At 39.7% G+C, this 14,281-nt stretch overlaps 2 protein-coding genes across 2 annotated transcripts in view; both read left to right on the top strand.

Moving 5' to 3' along the window:
- LOC146968937 (complement C1q-like protein 2) overlaps positions 1-14,281 on the top strand; it is a 42,981-nt gene that overhangs the window by 20,238 nt on the left and 8,462 nt on the right. The gene's annotated exons all lie outside the window — the stretch shown is intronic.
- On the top strand, positions 4,380-9,685 carry LOC146968938 (E3 ubiquitin-protein ligase TRIM21-like). Its single transcript, XM_085758901.1, has 9 exons — positions 4,380-4,615; positions 4,714-5,059; positions 5,483-5,578; positions 5,990-6,223; positions 7,740-7,887; positions 8,032-8,058; positions 8,310-8,374; positions 8,494-8,616; positions 9,070-9,685. Exons 1-9 carry the CDS (start codon positions 4,389-4,391, stop codon positions 9,454-9,456), a joined length of 1,653 nt encoding a protein of 550 aa, XP_085615027.1. The 5' UTR covers positions 4,380-4,388; the 3' UTR covers positions 9,457-9,685.

Genomic DNA, 14,281 nt, shown 5'->3' with positions numbered 1-14,281 from the left:
ATAAAAACTAGAACATTTGCTCACAGAAGATTGTGTGTGTATTTGTATGTTGCCATCGTCAACAAGATCTGCAGAAGAAGGGCTTGTTTTATTAAAATGAATAGATATTAGAAGTATTCGCTGTAATCAGTAGCTGAACATTTCAATTTTATGTAGGCTAAGGGACCGCAGTATCGGTACTGAAGAACAGCGGCCGGTGTTGTCAGTTACCAGTTGAAAGCAACAGAAGACACAGTGACACATGGAGGCGAAGAGACGCAACAAGAATGTGTAAAGCAAATGGTAAATCACCTTAACAGACAGATCAGTGACCTGGTCACAGCTCAGTGGGTGATGATGGCATTGACTGTGGTTTGGGAGGCGAGGGTACGAATCCCACTCGTGGCTATAGTGTGTTGTCAAAGTGAGAAGAAGAAGATAAGTGGTGTTCATTTGTCAGGATTGACAGCAATGATGTTTTATTATCATGTTAAATCCTAATGAACATTGTTCATATCTCATCATTAACTCTATTAATAACAATTACATCAGCATTTAATGCAATGGTCTTTATTACCTCTCACAGATCACGGATCAATTTGGATAATTCACTAGTTTTTCTCATTTAAAAAATTACACTTTATATGAACATTGACAAACAAATACCATAGTTTTAAATACTTTTTTTTTTTTTTTTTTTTTAAATAATTTTATTTTAATTCCACAAAAGGTAGCTGCTGTTGATCTCTGTTAAATTAAGTGCAGTATAATATGAAGAAAATATAACAGCCAATTTAAAAAAAACTGCACAGTGATCTCTCCTGTATTGTCCTTGGTGTCATGATAATTCGCTCTATTTCTTCTTATACATCTTCTTTTCCATCTCTTCTTGTACATCTTTTATTTTATTTTTATTAGACCTGCATGGTGACGGTCTGCTCGCTGCTCGTCTGCTGAAGGTGATGTTTTCATTACAGGACCGATGTGCCAACACCAACTGTGGTTTCACAGTTTCTCTCTCACATCTCGCAGATGAATCTGTTAACAGTGTTTGAAACAGCCCAGTGTGTGCGGAGATGTTTTACCCTCACAGACCTGGGTCCAGAGGTGGGGACTTGGACTCGAGACTTGAGACTTGACTTGGACTCGAGTCCCGATTTTGATGACTTAAGACTTGCTTGATCAAATAAAAAAAAGACTTGGACTCGCTTGGGACTTGATGCCAAAGACTTGAGACTCTACTTGGACTTGAGAGCAAAGACTTGAGACTCTACTCTACCAAACCTCAATAACAAATACACATACGGAGCAATAGTGATATTTTGACAAATGCATGGGCCATTCTTTTCTTTTTCTTTAACCTTTATTTAGATCTCGAAAGCCATTGAGGGTAAACCCTCATTTCCAATGACGTCGAGAGCACATCAAATCAACAGCAATCATATAACAAATACAGTGATCATAAAAATACATCAACAGCAATACGATCACACATTATCAACAATTTTTTAGGATTTTTTAAAACAATTGCATTCAAAAGTATGCATATTTATGATCATGTTTTTAAACTGGCCTGGGGTAACAAATGAATTCATTTTCAGAGATCGTTGAAGAGAGTTCCAGGTATGAGCAGCAGAAAAACTGAATGCAGTTCTACCGAAAGCTGAATCCGTCCGAGGAACCTGGAGTGTTAGATAATCATTTGAACGAGTTGGATAAATTTGAGATGGCCAGTTCAATAAATTACTAAGATATGTTGGTGTGAAGCCAGTTAAAGCTTTATAAATAAAAAGGTAGTAATGTATGTCTCTTCTGATTGATAAAGGAGCCCATCCTACTTTCTTATACAGTATGCAGTGATGGGTAGAATAAGTGGATCCGGTGATAAATCTGAGAGCAGAGTGGTATAATGAGTCGAGTGAGGCAAGAATAGAAGCAGATGCATGCTTGTAGATGACATCACCGTAATCCAGAACAGGCATCAAAACGGCCTCTATTATACGCTTTCTATAAATTAATGGAAAGTTAGATTTGTTTCTATAGAAATATCCAAGTTTTTGTTTTAATCTAACTGCAAAGTTGTCGATATGATATTTATATGTAAGTTTTTGATCCAGCCAGATGCCTAAATATTTATATTCAGTGACTCTTTGTATGTCATGTCCAGAATGAGTGGTGATACATAAGTTGGTATTTATTGTATTTCTGGGCCATGATTTGCAAACGTATTTTATTTAAGCGGCTCAAGATACTGTATATTAGAAATGTTTTCTACAAATAAATGTCAATAAATTATCTTATATGAACATGTTCTGATCAGCTACTGATAAGCCACTGAAACTATAGGGTACGATGAAAGAGTTGAAGGTTTGTTTGCTTTCATAAGAAATGGTGATTGTTTAAACTTGTTTGTTTTTTTAATTAATAGTTTGGTTAAAAAAAAGAAAAAAAAAAAGAAAAGAAAACTACAAAAACAATCAAAGCTGAAGGGATGTCCATTCGAATCCATTCAAGTGTAATATAGTATAAACATATTGATATTGAGAAGACCTGTGGGATTACAACAGGAAGTGGTTGAACCAGTTCCAGGTTGGATCTTGTTTACGAGGAAGCACGTGGACCAGACAAAACCTCTAGACACCAGACTTACGTTACACCTACCATTCATCCACCATCCTCGACGCAAATAAGCTGCAGTCAAAGTTTAAATGCGTACAGTACACATTGTATGATTCGAGGTGATTTTTCTAGTTCAAACTATTACATGCATATCTGAATTCACATTGGACGTGAACTCTGCTGCTGATCATGTCCCACTTCCTGCCGCACGTCCTGTTCCACGACATATTTCCAATGAAACGTCACAAAGCACTTCTGTTGTGTTCTCCGCCCTGTAATGAGTGTGGCTGCGCTGTCAGGCGGCTCATTATCGCAATTCATCCATCACCAGACTGTCAGAAGTGCTTCTCAGATTTTGAAACTGACTTGCAAACTTTGGATGTGCTTAGCAACTTGCTGGTGAACATGGAGGAACATTTAGCAGCTGATAAGATGGATAATTCCCTGAGGAGTTGGAAGAGACATACACAAAAAAAGTTATTGCAGGTTCTGATCTGGAGCATGAGAGGCAGCTGAAAGCTCTACCTTTGAGTCGAGATGATTTTGTCATACATGTGGTTTATACTCACTCATATGTCTTCTGTTATTTATTTATTTTCTGGATAACATCTAATAATTCAACATATTTAAGACATACTCTATACATGTCACTCCTGGAAAACATCCAAATGCTTCCTGCACCAGACGACCTACAATTGAAGCCACGTTGATAACATTTGATTGTTGCAACAATTAATCGTGCACATACAGCCCCTCCTAGTATCAGCATAAAGACTCGGCTATTGGTGCCTTAAACATCAGCTGCAATGAAGGGCAATTAAACTGAAGAGGTGAAACCAGAAATGCCTGTTGGTGGCTTTTGATTAATGGGTCTTCATAGGAACGAGCCTCTTCTGAACAGAGTCATACAGCTGCAGTCAACACATCTGTGAAGGACCTTCTGTCCTCCACCCTCACAGGTAAGACATGAGCTATACTGAACCTTTATTTAATGAATCTTATATAAACTGGCTTAGATGCTTGCTCTCTTCAGGAAATGTTGGATTTCCTTTTCTATTTTGTGCATATGGTGATGGTACATATTATAAATTGTATAAATGCCTAACCCTTTAAATAAACAAAAGACTATAGAAGATTACTATAACCAATTCAGAGTACAAGTAAAAGATGTTGATAATTGTATTTTTCACTTTTGTTGAGCTCGTGCATCAGAAAGACAAAACCATAAAACCCATGTATGAGAAAGGAAAATGTAGCATGACTGCATTCCTGTGTCAGATTCAAACCCTCTAAAATGAGAGTAATTATCGAAACTGCACCAAAAGAACATTCTGTCACTCCAACTTCAATTTGTGCAACTCTGTACTAACAAAAACTCTTTAGCTCCTCACCTGTGTTGCAACATTTTATGTTTTTCTGATGAAACTGAAGCTCCCTGTTTAGCTGTAATGATTAAAAACTATTTATTTATACAAATTATTGGAGTACTCGTACTTCGACCCAAAATTCAGCCTGACATGTTTTGACAAAGTATGAATTTAAAGTGCAGCATTTCATTTTGACTCAAAATATAAAGTAAAACATTGTCTGCATATAGTCGCATTTTGTGTTTTTATAGTAAACATGTCAGTGTATAAGGTTACAAGAGTTGGGATTAGGGGTTATGATTGTATCAGGAATTTCAGTAACATGTTAAAATCTGATATTAAAAAAATGCATTTCTATACCACAATGTTTGCACTCAGTTGTTTTAAATGCCTGCTAACATGTTGTCATGTCTCTATAGGAACATGGCCACCGTGTTGTCTGAGGAGCAGTTCCAGTGCAGCATCTGTCTGGATATCTTCAGAAACCCTACGTCCATCCCATGTGGGCACAATTTCTGCCTGGAATGCATCAAACACTTCTGGGAGATGAAACCAAAGCCGGAGTGCCCACTTTGCAAAGAGACTTTCAAAATCCGTCCGCACCTCAGGATCAACGTCGGCTTAAAAGAAATCACAGCAGGATTCAAATCGTATGTTGACATAGTTTTAACCTTTTGATATTTGTCTTTTCCTTTTATTTACTGTAGCCTATGCTTTAAATTGACCACACCTGTGTTACATTTAAAAGGATTCGGAAACGAGCAAACCCAAGACGGCATGCCGCGAGACCACTTTTCACCTCTGACGTTTCCTGCGACATCTGCCACAGAGAAAACTCAGCAGCAGTGAAGTCGTGCCTCACCTGCCAGGTGTCGTACTGTGAAAATCACCTGACTCCCCATCTGCAGGACCTGGTGATGATGACGCACCGGCTGACAGATCCAGCCACCTTCAGTCACCTCTGCAGAAACCACAACAAGCTACTGGATTTCTTCTGCAAGGAAGACCAGATGCCCGTGTGTGTGAAATGCACCGAGAAGGAGCACAGACACCATTATACCGTCCCTATTGAGAACGAGGGCAAGAGGATCAAGGTTAATAATCCACGATACATACAGCGTTGTTTTATATGTTCAGGTTCATACACTATTTTGTATTTTCTTTTACGAACCACAAAGGAAAAAGTATAGTTAATGTAGCTATAGGCTTACTTTCATTCTTAATTGTACCAGATAATTCAAGATTTAAAATTTTTTATTGTCAATTTTCCAGTCCAGGACATACAGAAAAAATGAAAAGTAGTTTATCTCTCACCTAAAATAAATACTATAGATATTAATTAAATGCTCTATAAAATAATATATAATATATATAAAATCATCCACGTACATCAGTTTGGCATCCTGACAGCCTGGTGGAAGCAGCTAATGATTATGAAAGATAATGTATTGCTTATTTTATGACCTGCACTGAAAATTGAAGCTAATACTTTCACCTTTATTTTTTATTTTTTACAGAGTCAAATAGGGAAAAGTGAAGTTGAGATTCAACAGATGATCGAAGCAAGACTCATAAAGATTGAAGAGATCAAAATTTCAGTGGAGCAAAGCAAAGTAAGTTTCGGTTTGTTTGTTTTTTACATTTGCGAAGCAGCAGTTTTCCAGAACAGAACATAAGAAAACCTTGAATTGCTATTACACTGATAAAATGAAGAAGAGCTACGAGCAGTGAACTGCTAACACGACAGGGGATAAACTCAGATTTAAAGGAGCTATTTTGAAGTTTTCTGACAGGTCTGACAGGTTATAATAGTGCCTTTGAGGAGGAGTAGCCTACTTGAAAAGACAAGACTTCACTCACTTAGCCCACCAGGCTAAAGCTCGCTTGTTAGCATGATGCCCTAGATTTGCGCCAACTGCTTGAGACAGTAAAGGAATAAAGTAAACAACCGTTCATGCTAATGGTAGTCATGGAAGTTGTTTCTGTGATAACGTATCCTCTAACAAAATGATGCACATCTGCAGGCAGAGAAAGACAGGGAGATATGCTCGAGCGCCCAGGTCTTCACCATGGTCGTCAGTCAGATCGAGAGGAACCAGGCTTTGCTGGTGGAGAAGATCCAGCAGAAGCAGGAGGCGTTGGAGAGGAGGGCGGAGGAGTGTCTCAAACAGCTGAGGAAAGAGACGGAGGAGCTGCAGAGGAGGCGGAGCAAACTGCAATACCTGGCCAACATCGAGGACCCCGTTCACATCCTGCAGGTCGGTCAGGATAGATACCGTGGCACGGTTGATAATGAACGCACACAAATAAATAACCAATCAATCAATCAATCAATCAATCAAATCAAATCAAAATAAACTTTAATGTCCCCGGAGGGAAAATTGTCTTGGACAATCAATGCTGTACATCCTGCAAAACAGATTTTAAAACCATGCACCATTTCACATACTCACATACTCACACACACAACCAACAGAGATCACTTACATACAGTACGACTAAGTTCATAGTTCATACAAGTAATGAATAATTATTGCACTTTCTACTGTATATATTGCATATTGCCACAGTCTCAGGGTCTAAATTGCACCATTTTGTATGTGTGGACTCCACCATCAGCATCAATTTAAAGGTGCCGAAGGAATAGAATATGTATCTATTAAACAAAGAAATTTATATATCAATTAAAATGATGAATATAAAACAACAAACAACCCTTAAAGGGATAGTTCACCCTAGAATGATATTTCGCTCATTATCTACTCACCCTCATGTTGACTAAGGGCTGGAAGAATTCTCAGAGTCCACCGTCCCTTCTCTGAGTTACAGGGGGTCTTGGTGTAGCAGTGCATGTCCATATAACGGTTGCAAAGGGACACCAGAGCTCTTCGTAAAAAAACACACACAAAAAAACATCCAAATACCTCCATGATGCTCGTATGTAATGTCCGTCTTGTGCTGAAGCACAATCTCGCGTGATTTGCGCCGGCGTCAGTGCGGTTACTGCGAATCACGCGAGATTTGGACGGACCAGGAAGAGGAGCTTCGACAAGCTTCCGCTACAAACAAGCTTAAAATATAGACTTATTTAATTTTTTTCGGGACAATTACGCAATTTGGGGCTTCAGCACAAGACGGACATTACATACGAGCATCATGGAGGTATTTGGATGTTTTTTTGTGTGTGTTTTTTTACGAAGAGCTCTGGTGTCCCTTTACAACCGTTGCCTTGAAATGCACTGCTACGCTAAGACCCCCTGTAACTCAGAGAAGGGACGGTGGACTCTGAAAATTCTTCCAGCCCTTAGTCAACATGAGGGTGAGTAGATAATGAGCGAAATATCATTCTAGGGTGAACTATCCCTTTAAACATAATTTTACAGCACACAGATAATAACCAAATACCTAATATAAAACACATATGATCCAGAATTGGATAGCAAGTAAAATAGAGTGAAAAGAACAAACAAACAAAAAGTTAGAAGGAACACCTGGACCTCAGGTGACTGCTAGTGTTTAGCAGGTTTGTTAAGCAGAGCAATGGATGAAGGCAGGAATGAATGCTTATACCGATTAGTTCTATAACTGCTCGCTCTGTAGCGTTGCCATGAAGGTAGCATTTCATATTCCAGATAAAGGATCTGAGATGGATCTTTCAAAATCCTGTGGGCCTGGTTGACTACTGTTTTTTCAAATGTGGAATGTAGGGGCGGGTAACTATCCTTACCTATCACCTTCATCGCTAACCCCTGTAAATGTGTCTTATTGGCTCAGAGTGTCCCCTCCCTGAGTGTTTCACAGTACAGCAGGGACTTGTGCGAGGTCCAGCTCCACTCAGACATCTTCATCGGGATGGTGAGGAAAACTTTTTCCAAGCTGGTGGACGCCTGCCATGAACTTGAGAGGAAACTGTCTGCAGAGGGTCAGTCTGTGCGGCATTAGTTAACATAAAATCTGACAGAATTAATAATCCATACAGCCTTTAATGTGCTTTAGACAGCCATGTGCTTACTTTAGATTTCCAATTTCAACAGCTGACAACAGCTCTTATTGTTTTCTCTTACAGAAATGAGCAAGGCAAATGAATACGCAGGTATGTCTTATATAACAGACCTGGAGCTAATGCCAGTGCACTGTGATTGACATGAGCACTCAGCATTCACTACAACAGTGTGTCACATCAGTGCTCATCTCATTTTGGCTCACTCTGGCGTTCATACACTCTTTATGGACGTCACTTGGCATTGGTTCAAGTGATGGATTCCAATATTTTAATTTTGGGAGTTAAATCGTTCCTATAATAAACATTTTACACTGTGTTCCTCTCTCTTCTTCTGTCTCCAGTGGATATAACCTTGGATCCTGTGACTGCTTCAGGTTGGCTGCTTCTGTCCTCTGATGGAAAAAGGGTGATTACAATGATTACAGACTGACAACACCTCGCAGAATCTGAGGCTCAGTGTTTCTTAATTATTAGATGTGAAAATGTGAGTACGTATTGGTAATAAAAACAAATGATAATCCACAGGTGAGTCTCAGCAACAAAAAGAGGAGATTCCCACTCCTTCCCGACCCCCGCAGGTTCGATTCCTGTGTCTCCGTTCTGGGGAAGCAAAGTTTTACCTCTGGGAAACACTACTGGGTCGTTCAGGTAGGGGCTCAGATCTCAGATATTTAGATTTAATACATTTAATGAGATATGAAATCATGCACATGTAGGCCTACACCCCTCAGCTACAGCCATTCATTGTGTGAACTGGTTGTAAACAAAGCAGAACAGAGGAAATACAAGTAGCTTTTCACACCATCTTGTGGTAGACATGCACATTGTCCAACTCCATCAGTGCGTCTCAGTTCAAGATTAAAGAAATTACTCATCCACATTTTCATTTCAGTGGGAAATATAAGTAAACATACAAGCATATTTGGCATAAACATTGTCACAAATTCCAATAAGCTATGATAGAATATACTCATTGCAAAAATCATAACTCCTAATCAACACCTAAACGCCACATGGTGCATTTGAGATCACGAGAGGAGAATCAGATGTCAGATATCCAGATTTGTCTGTTAGATTTGACCTCTGCACTTTGTGTTTCAGGTTGGAGATAAAACAGACTGGGATCTGGGCGTGGCCAAAGAGTCCATTAACAGAAAGGGGGCCATCACCGTGCGTCCCGAAAGTGGCTACTGGGCGATCTGCAGGCGTAAAGGAGGGAGTCTGAACGCCTGCGCCGGCCCCTCCATCGCCCTCCAGCTGGAGGAAACCCCTCAGAAGGTCGGCATCCTCCTGGACTACGAGGACGGATCGGTGTCCTTCTACAACGTCGAGGCGAAGACTCACATCTATACGTACGGCAGGTGCGAATTCACCGAGCCTCTGTACCCGTACCTGAACCCCTGTCTCCATGACAACGGGAAGAACACCGCCCCATTGGTGATCTGTCCCGTAGAGGTTGAGTTCACAGAAGAGAGAGCGACGCTTTGAGTGGGAAACTCGGAGAGACAAACCCCAACAATGACAAAGCACCAGCTGTCAGACATTATCACAGACATGTTTTGTCATTATAATGACCATAAACATCCTGAGCTGCTGCTCTCAATACTAACACATGAAATCACACTGGAGACCTAACGTTTTACCGTTGACAACAGTCCTGACAGTACCTGAGTCGCATGTATATTGTATAGAAATGAACAAATTCCAACTTGTTTAAGTGAAAGACCACTCCAAAGTACAATGATGATTAGTTTTCTTCTGATTGAGTAAAGCCCAGAGACCTAAAGGTTGTGGATGGCCAGAAAACTGCAGCCCAATATACCATCAGTGGTAAACTGCTTAAAGCTAAACCCAGTTAACCCCAAGGTTGAACCTAACCCTAAACGTCCAATCCCAAATCTTAATCCAAGGGTTGAACCAAAACCAAGTCTTAACCCTGAGGTTAAACTTAAACCTAAGTGTCCAACCCTAAGAGTGAACCTAACCCTAAGTCTTAAACCTAAAGTTGAACTTACAATAAGCCTTGAACGCTAAACCACAACCCTCAAAAACATAGCCTACTATACCTCACCGATACCAACCCTAACACTAACCCATAGAAATCAATAAGATAGAAACAAGAAAAACATGGAAATACAGGTGAATATTGATTACATAAATGTACAAATACAAAGTTTCCAGGAAAGTTGGTTCAACATTTTCAAATACAGTCGATCCAGAGTTCTGCATGTGTACAATGTGTTTGAAGGTGTTGTAGCGCCCCCTACTGTTTAATTTCAATCTTGTTGTTGCTGTTTGTGTTTTCTACGTTCCCTTGATCACTTGATTTTCCTCTAGGATCAAAAAATAAATGTAGGGTTCTCTAAAAATGTGTATAAATATTCATTCTTTAATTTACTGGGTTTCTATAATCTTAGTCATGTTAAAAATATGCAGATTATCCCTTTATATTGCTTCCCTCATTTCCCAGAATCCTCTGGTTTTTCATGTTTTTGCAATAGTCCTGTTAAAATAAATATTGTTCATATATTAACTCTGTAATTCATGTATTATATTGTTTAAAAATATTCTATGGTCTTTAAAAAAAATGATAAAGGTTAACTTTTCCTGTTTAATAAAAAAGAGACTAGAACGTGAGTACTTGACATTGGAACGATACCGAGTGCAGGATACAGGCACGGGACTGTGTTAAAACAGACTGTGACTGTCCTGGTCTCAAAGTTAACTCTTCTTCTCATAACTGGATAAAACTTCATGTGCACCAACGCTTCAAGGGAAAATTATCCAAGCGCTTGGGTTAGACTTTTATCTGGTATCATTATCATCACGGGTGAACTGTGAAAAATAGTTTGGTACAAGTGTGGGTACAATTACTGCATTTTGAGTGTACAAAAGCACTATTGGTTGATATTTCTTTGCATTTGGGTTATTGAAATCACATTTTGAACATTTAAAAGGTGTGAATACAGTTCAAATATTAAAAACACATCTAGTTAATTATTTCATAAGTGAATGGTTTATTAAAAAGAGAACCATAATTTGATTTGGTTTACAAATGAGCTAAAAAAAAACCTCATTATGACCAAGATGTAATTAAAGGGATAGTTCACCCAAAATTCAAATTTCACTGATTATCTACTCACCCTCACCCTCATGTCAACTAAGAGCTGGGAGAAGTTTCAGAGTCCTCCGTGCCTTCTCTGAGTTACGGGGGGGTCCGTGCAACAGTATTTGTCCATATAATGGTTGTCAATGGATACCAACTTTCTTCGTACAAAAAGACACACCAAAAAACATCCAAATACCTCCATACTGCTCGTCTGTAATGACCCTCTTGTATTGAAGCCCCGACATGAGAAATTGTTATGAAAAAAATTAATAAGTCTATATTTTAAGCTTGTTTGTAGCGGAAGCTCCCAGTGTCTCAGTTCACTGCTCTTCCTGTCCCGGCGGAACAATTTCTCATGTCGGGGCTTCAATACAGAACAGTCTATTACAGACGAGCAGTATGGAGGTATTTGGATGTTTTTTGGTGTGTCTTTTTGGACGAAGAAAGTTGGTATCCATTCACAACCATTACATGGACAAATACTGCTACGCGGACCCCCCCGTAACTCAGAGAAGTCACGGAGGACTCTGAAACTTCTCACAGCTCTTAGTCGACATGAGGGTGAGTAGATAATGAGTGAAATTTGAATTTTGGGTGAACTATCCCTTTAATCTATTGCTCTATATAGTTGTTGTTAGTTTTCCCCCCCTTTACAGTATATTGCCCTGCATTTCCTTGATTTATTTTTTTTATCCTTATTTGTGACGGAGGGAAACAACGTTGTGCACAGGTCACGTCTGTGCGAGTCTCACTTGTCAAAGAATTGTTTATAGTTTTGTAAATAAATTTTATTAAACTATTATTTGCTTTTGCCAAGTTGTGTTTTCTATCAACAGGACATAAAGCAGCATTCAGCCTCCTTTTAGATATATTTATTGATACATTTGTGGAGAACTTTGGTAAGAAAAAAAAAAAAAAGAAGTCTGCCACATGTTTATTGGCTCAAGTAAAAGCCAATCAGAAAAGAGGTTTAGGGAATTCTCTATTCTGATTGCTCAATTGTCTTTTATTAGCCAACTTTTGATTTGATGTCTCACAGTTGTTTACACTCTGGGAGACAGTGTGTTGATTCTGTCCTCATCCTTTGCATTTGACAGCATTGATATTAAAATTGACTTTGACTTTGACGAACCCCATTTCTCCATATGGATCCACAAAGTGTAAAACTAAGGAGCTTTTATACAACATCAAGGTGTTAGTCCTACATCTTAAAGGTCTGTGCTGTGCTCATCAGTGCAGGTGCAGATGTCAGATACAGAGTCCATTGAAATCCAACTTGCTGCTTTACTTGCTGCTGTGAATCAAAGCTATCAGCAGGTGGCGTGAGTGATCAATGAATACATCACCTACTTAAAGAGAGAGTTCCTGCAGCTCCCTCTGCTCAGTCTTTCGTGTGTGTGTGTGTTGCTGTCAGTGCTCTACGACATGTAGCCTTCGACACACCTTGACAAACGATCATCCCAGTGGTGCTTTGTAACCTTTCACGACATGTTGTATCTCATTTCAAAATCCTCAAGGAATCAAGAAAAGAAGGGGGAAAATCATGTTTAGTGGTTTCTGTTGATTCAGTGAAGAATGTGACATTTGGAGGAGCCTTTGAAACAGGAGCAGGAGCAGAGTTCGGGCTGGTAGTAGCTAAAGGAGCATAATACAGCACTACTATATCATGAATAGCTATATCTCCATTATCAGACATTGTGTAAGGCAGTGGCTATACGTCGGCCTGTTGACGAAGTATGGTGCTGTTTTGAGCATTATTTGTGGCTATGAGTGGCTGCTCTGACTGCAGTTAGCTCTTGGCTACAAAGACAGCATTATTTTTGCTATCTGGCTGCCGGGGAGCATACAACATCAGTCCGACTGCCCAAAAGTCCGACAGCTCATTTCTCCGACTACCCGTTCTAGGGCTACTTAAGTCGGAGAAATGGGAGGTCGGACTAATGGACGCAAAAATAAAGAAATGTATGGTCGGAGAAATGGGTAGTCGGACAGACGCCATGCGCCCCTGGCTGCCTGGGCTGAAGTCGCTACAACTAGAAGAGTTTGCGGTCGGCAACTTGATCTCTCAAGGGCGTGTTGGACTCGGTCTCACGGTGCGTTAGACCATGGGTTTAACTTAAGCCGGAATATCCCTTCAACTTTAACAAGTGCAAACAGTGTTGTATTCACAACACAACACAACAGTGCTAATGCTGTGAGGAGCCTGCACCGTGTGCATTAACGTGACAATATCAACTCACAGCAGTAGCACCGTGTCTCTGAAGCAGGTGTTTGTGAACTCAGTTACACTCCAGTCTGATCAGGACACATATTTGATGAGTCGACATTTAACCTTATGACATAACAACATAATGACACACCTGCACGGAGCTGCCCTGTATACATCTACATACCTCTTGAGCGGTGCTGTGCTAAAAAGATTTGTACTGTTGCCTCACAGCAAGAAAGGACAAACTGTTCAATGGACCAACCATGCACAATTAAGTGCTGTTGATAATGTATTACGTAGCAATTACACCCCAGTGTTTAGTTTTATTATCATTATTCAACATTTATGTGAAATTTTGCCACAATTTGCTGTGTGAAGTCTTGAGCTGTGGCTAAAATGTGTGTTGTTGTTGTAAAAGTCCCACTTTATATCAACATGATATTTGCTGCTGTCACCTTAGAGGACACTTATATAATATTTAGCTGTGTTTCAGAGGCTGATTGAAGCCGGTTGCCATCATACGTCCGGAAGCTCTTTTGTTTTTTGTTGTTCGGGGAGCATCTGATTTTCTCCGCTGGTCGTGCAGGCGTGTGACCTATAGTTTCTGAATACATATAGCCTAGTTTGATCTTTAGGACATGTGACAGCTAAATAACAATTAAACAAGACAATAGGGATGTATAGACAGGGATCGTCTCTGGCTGTGACATAACAATAAAGACTGATGTTTCCGCCCACCAAGATGTCAAAGAGGAGGTGATGAGTCAGTTTATCATGCAACACCGCAGTGACACCTGAAAAGTTGCTCATCTGACTGCAGGTATGTCACAAAAAACAGCAACAAAATATTCAACTTATTTATTCATTTATCATCTTCCCCCTCTTATACATCATGCTTAAACTGGCAGAGGCTGGGCGTGGGTCTCAAGATGGCTGCTGGCTGCTACACAATCATCTTCATTGGGAGCAGTATAAAGCATAGATACAGTATATAC

This window comes from Trachurus japonicus, chromosome 18, assembly GCF_045865225.1.
Source record: "Trachurus japonicus isolate A0001 chromosome 18, Traja_1.0".
NCBI classification, from domain to species: domain Eukaryota; kingdom Metazoa; phylum Chordata; class Actinopteri; order Carangiformes; family Carangidae; genus Trachurus; species Trachurus japonicus.
This window is presented reverse-complemented; position numbering and strand designations above follow the sequence as displayed.

What these genes read in the sequence shown, in the direction of transcription:
- LOC146968938 (XM_085758901.1), top strand. Translation starts at nt 4,389, where the DNA reads ATGGCCACCGTGTTGTCTGAGGAGCAGTTCCAGTGCAGCATCTGTCTG. An exon ending in TTTCAGTGGAGCAAAGCAAA is followed by an intron (nt 5,579 to 5,989) that starts GTAAGTTTCGGT and finishes GCACATCTGCAG; the next exon opens with GCAGAGAAAGACAGGGAGAT. An exon ending in TGTCCTCTGATGGAAAAAGG is followed by an intron (nt 8,375 to 8,493) that starts GTGATTACAATG and finishes GATAATCCACAG; the next exon opens with GTGAGTCTCAGCAACAAAAA.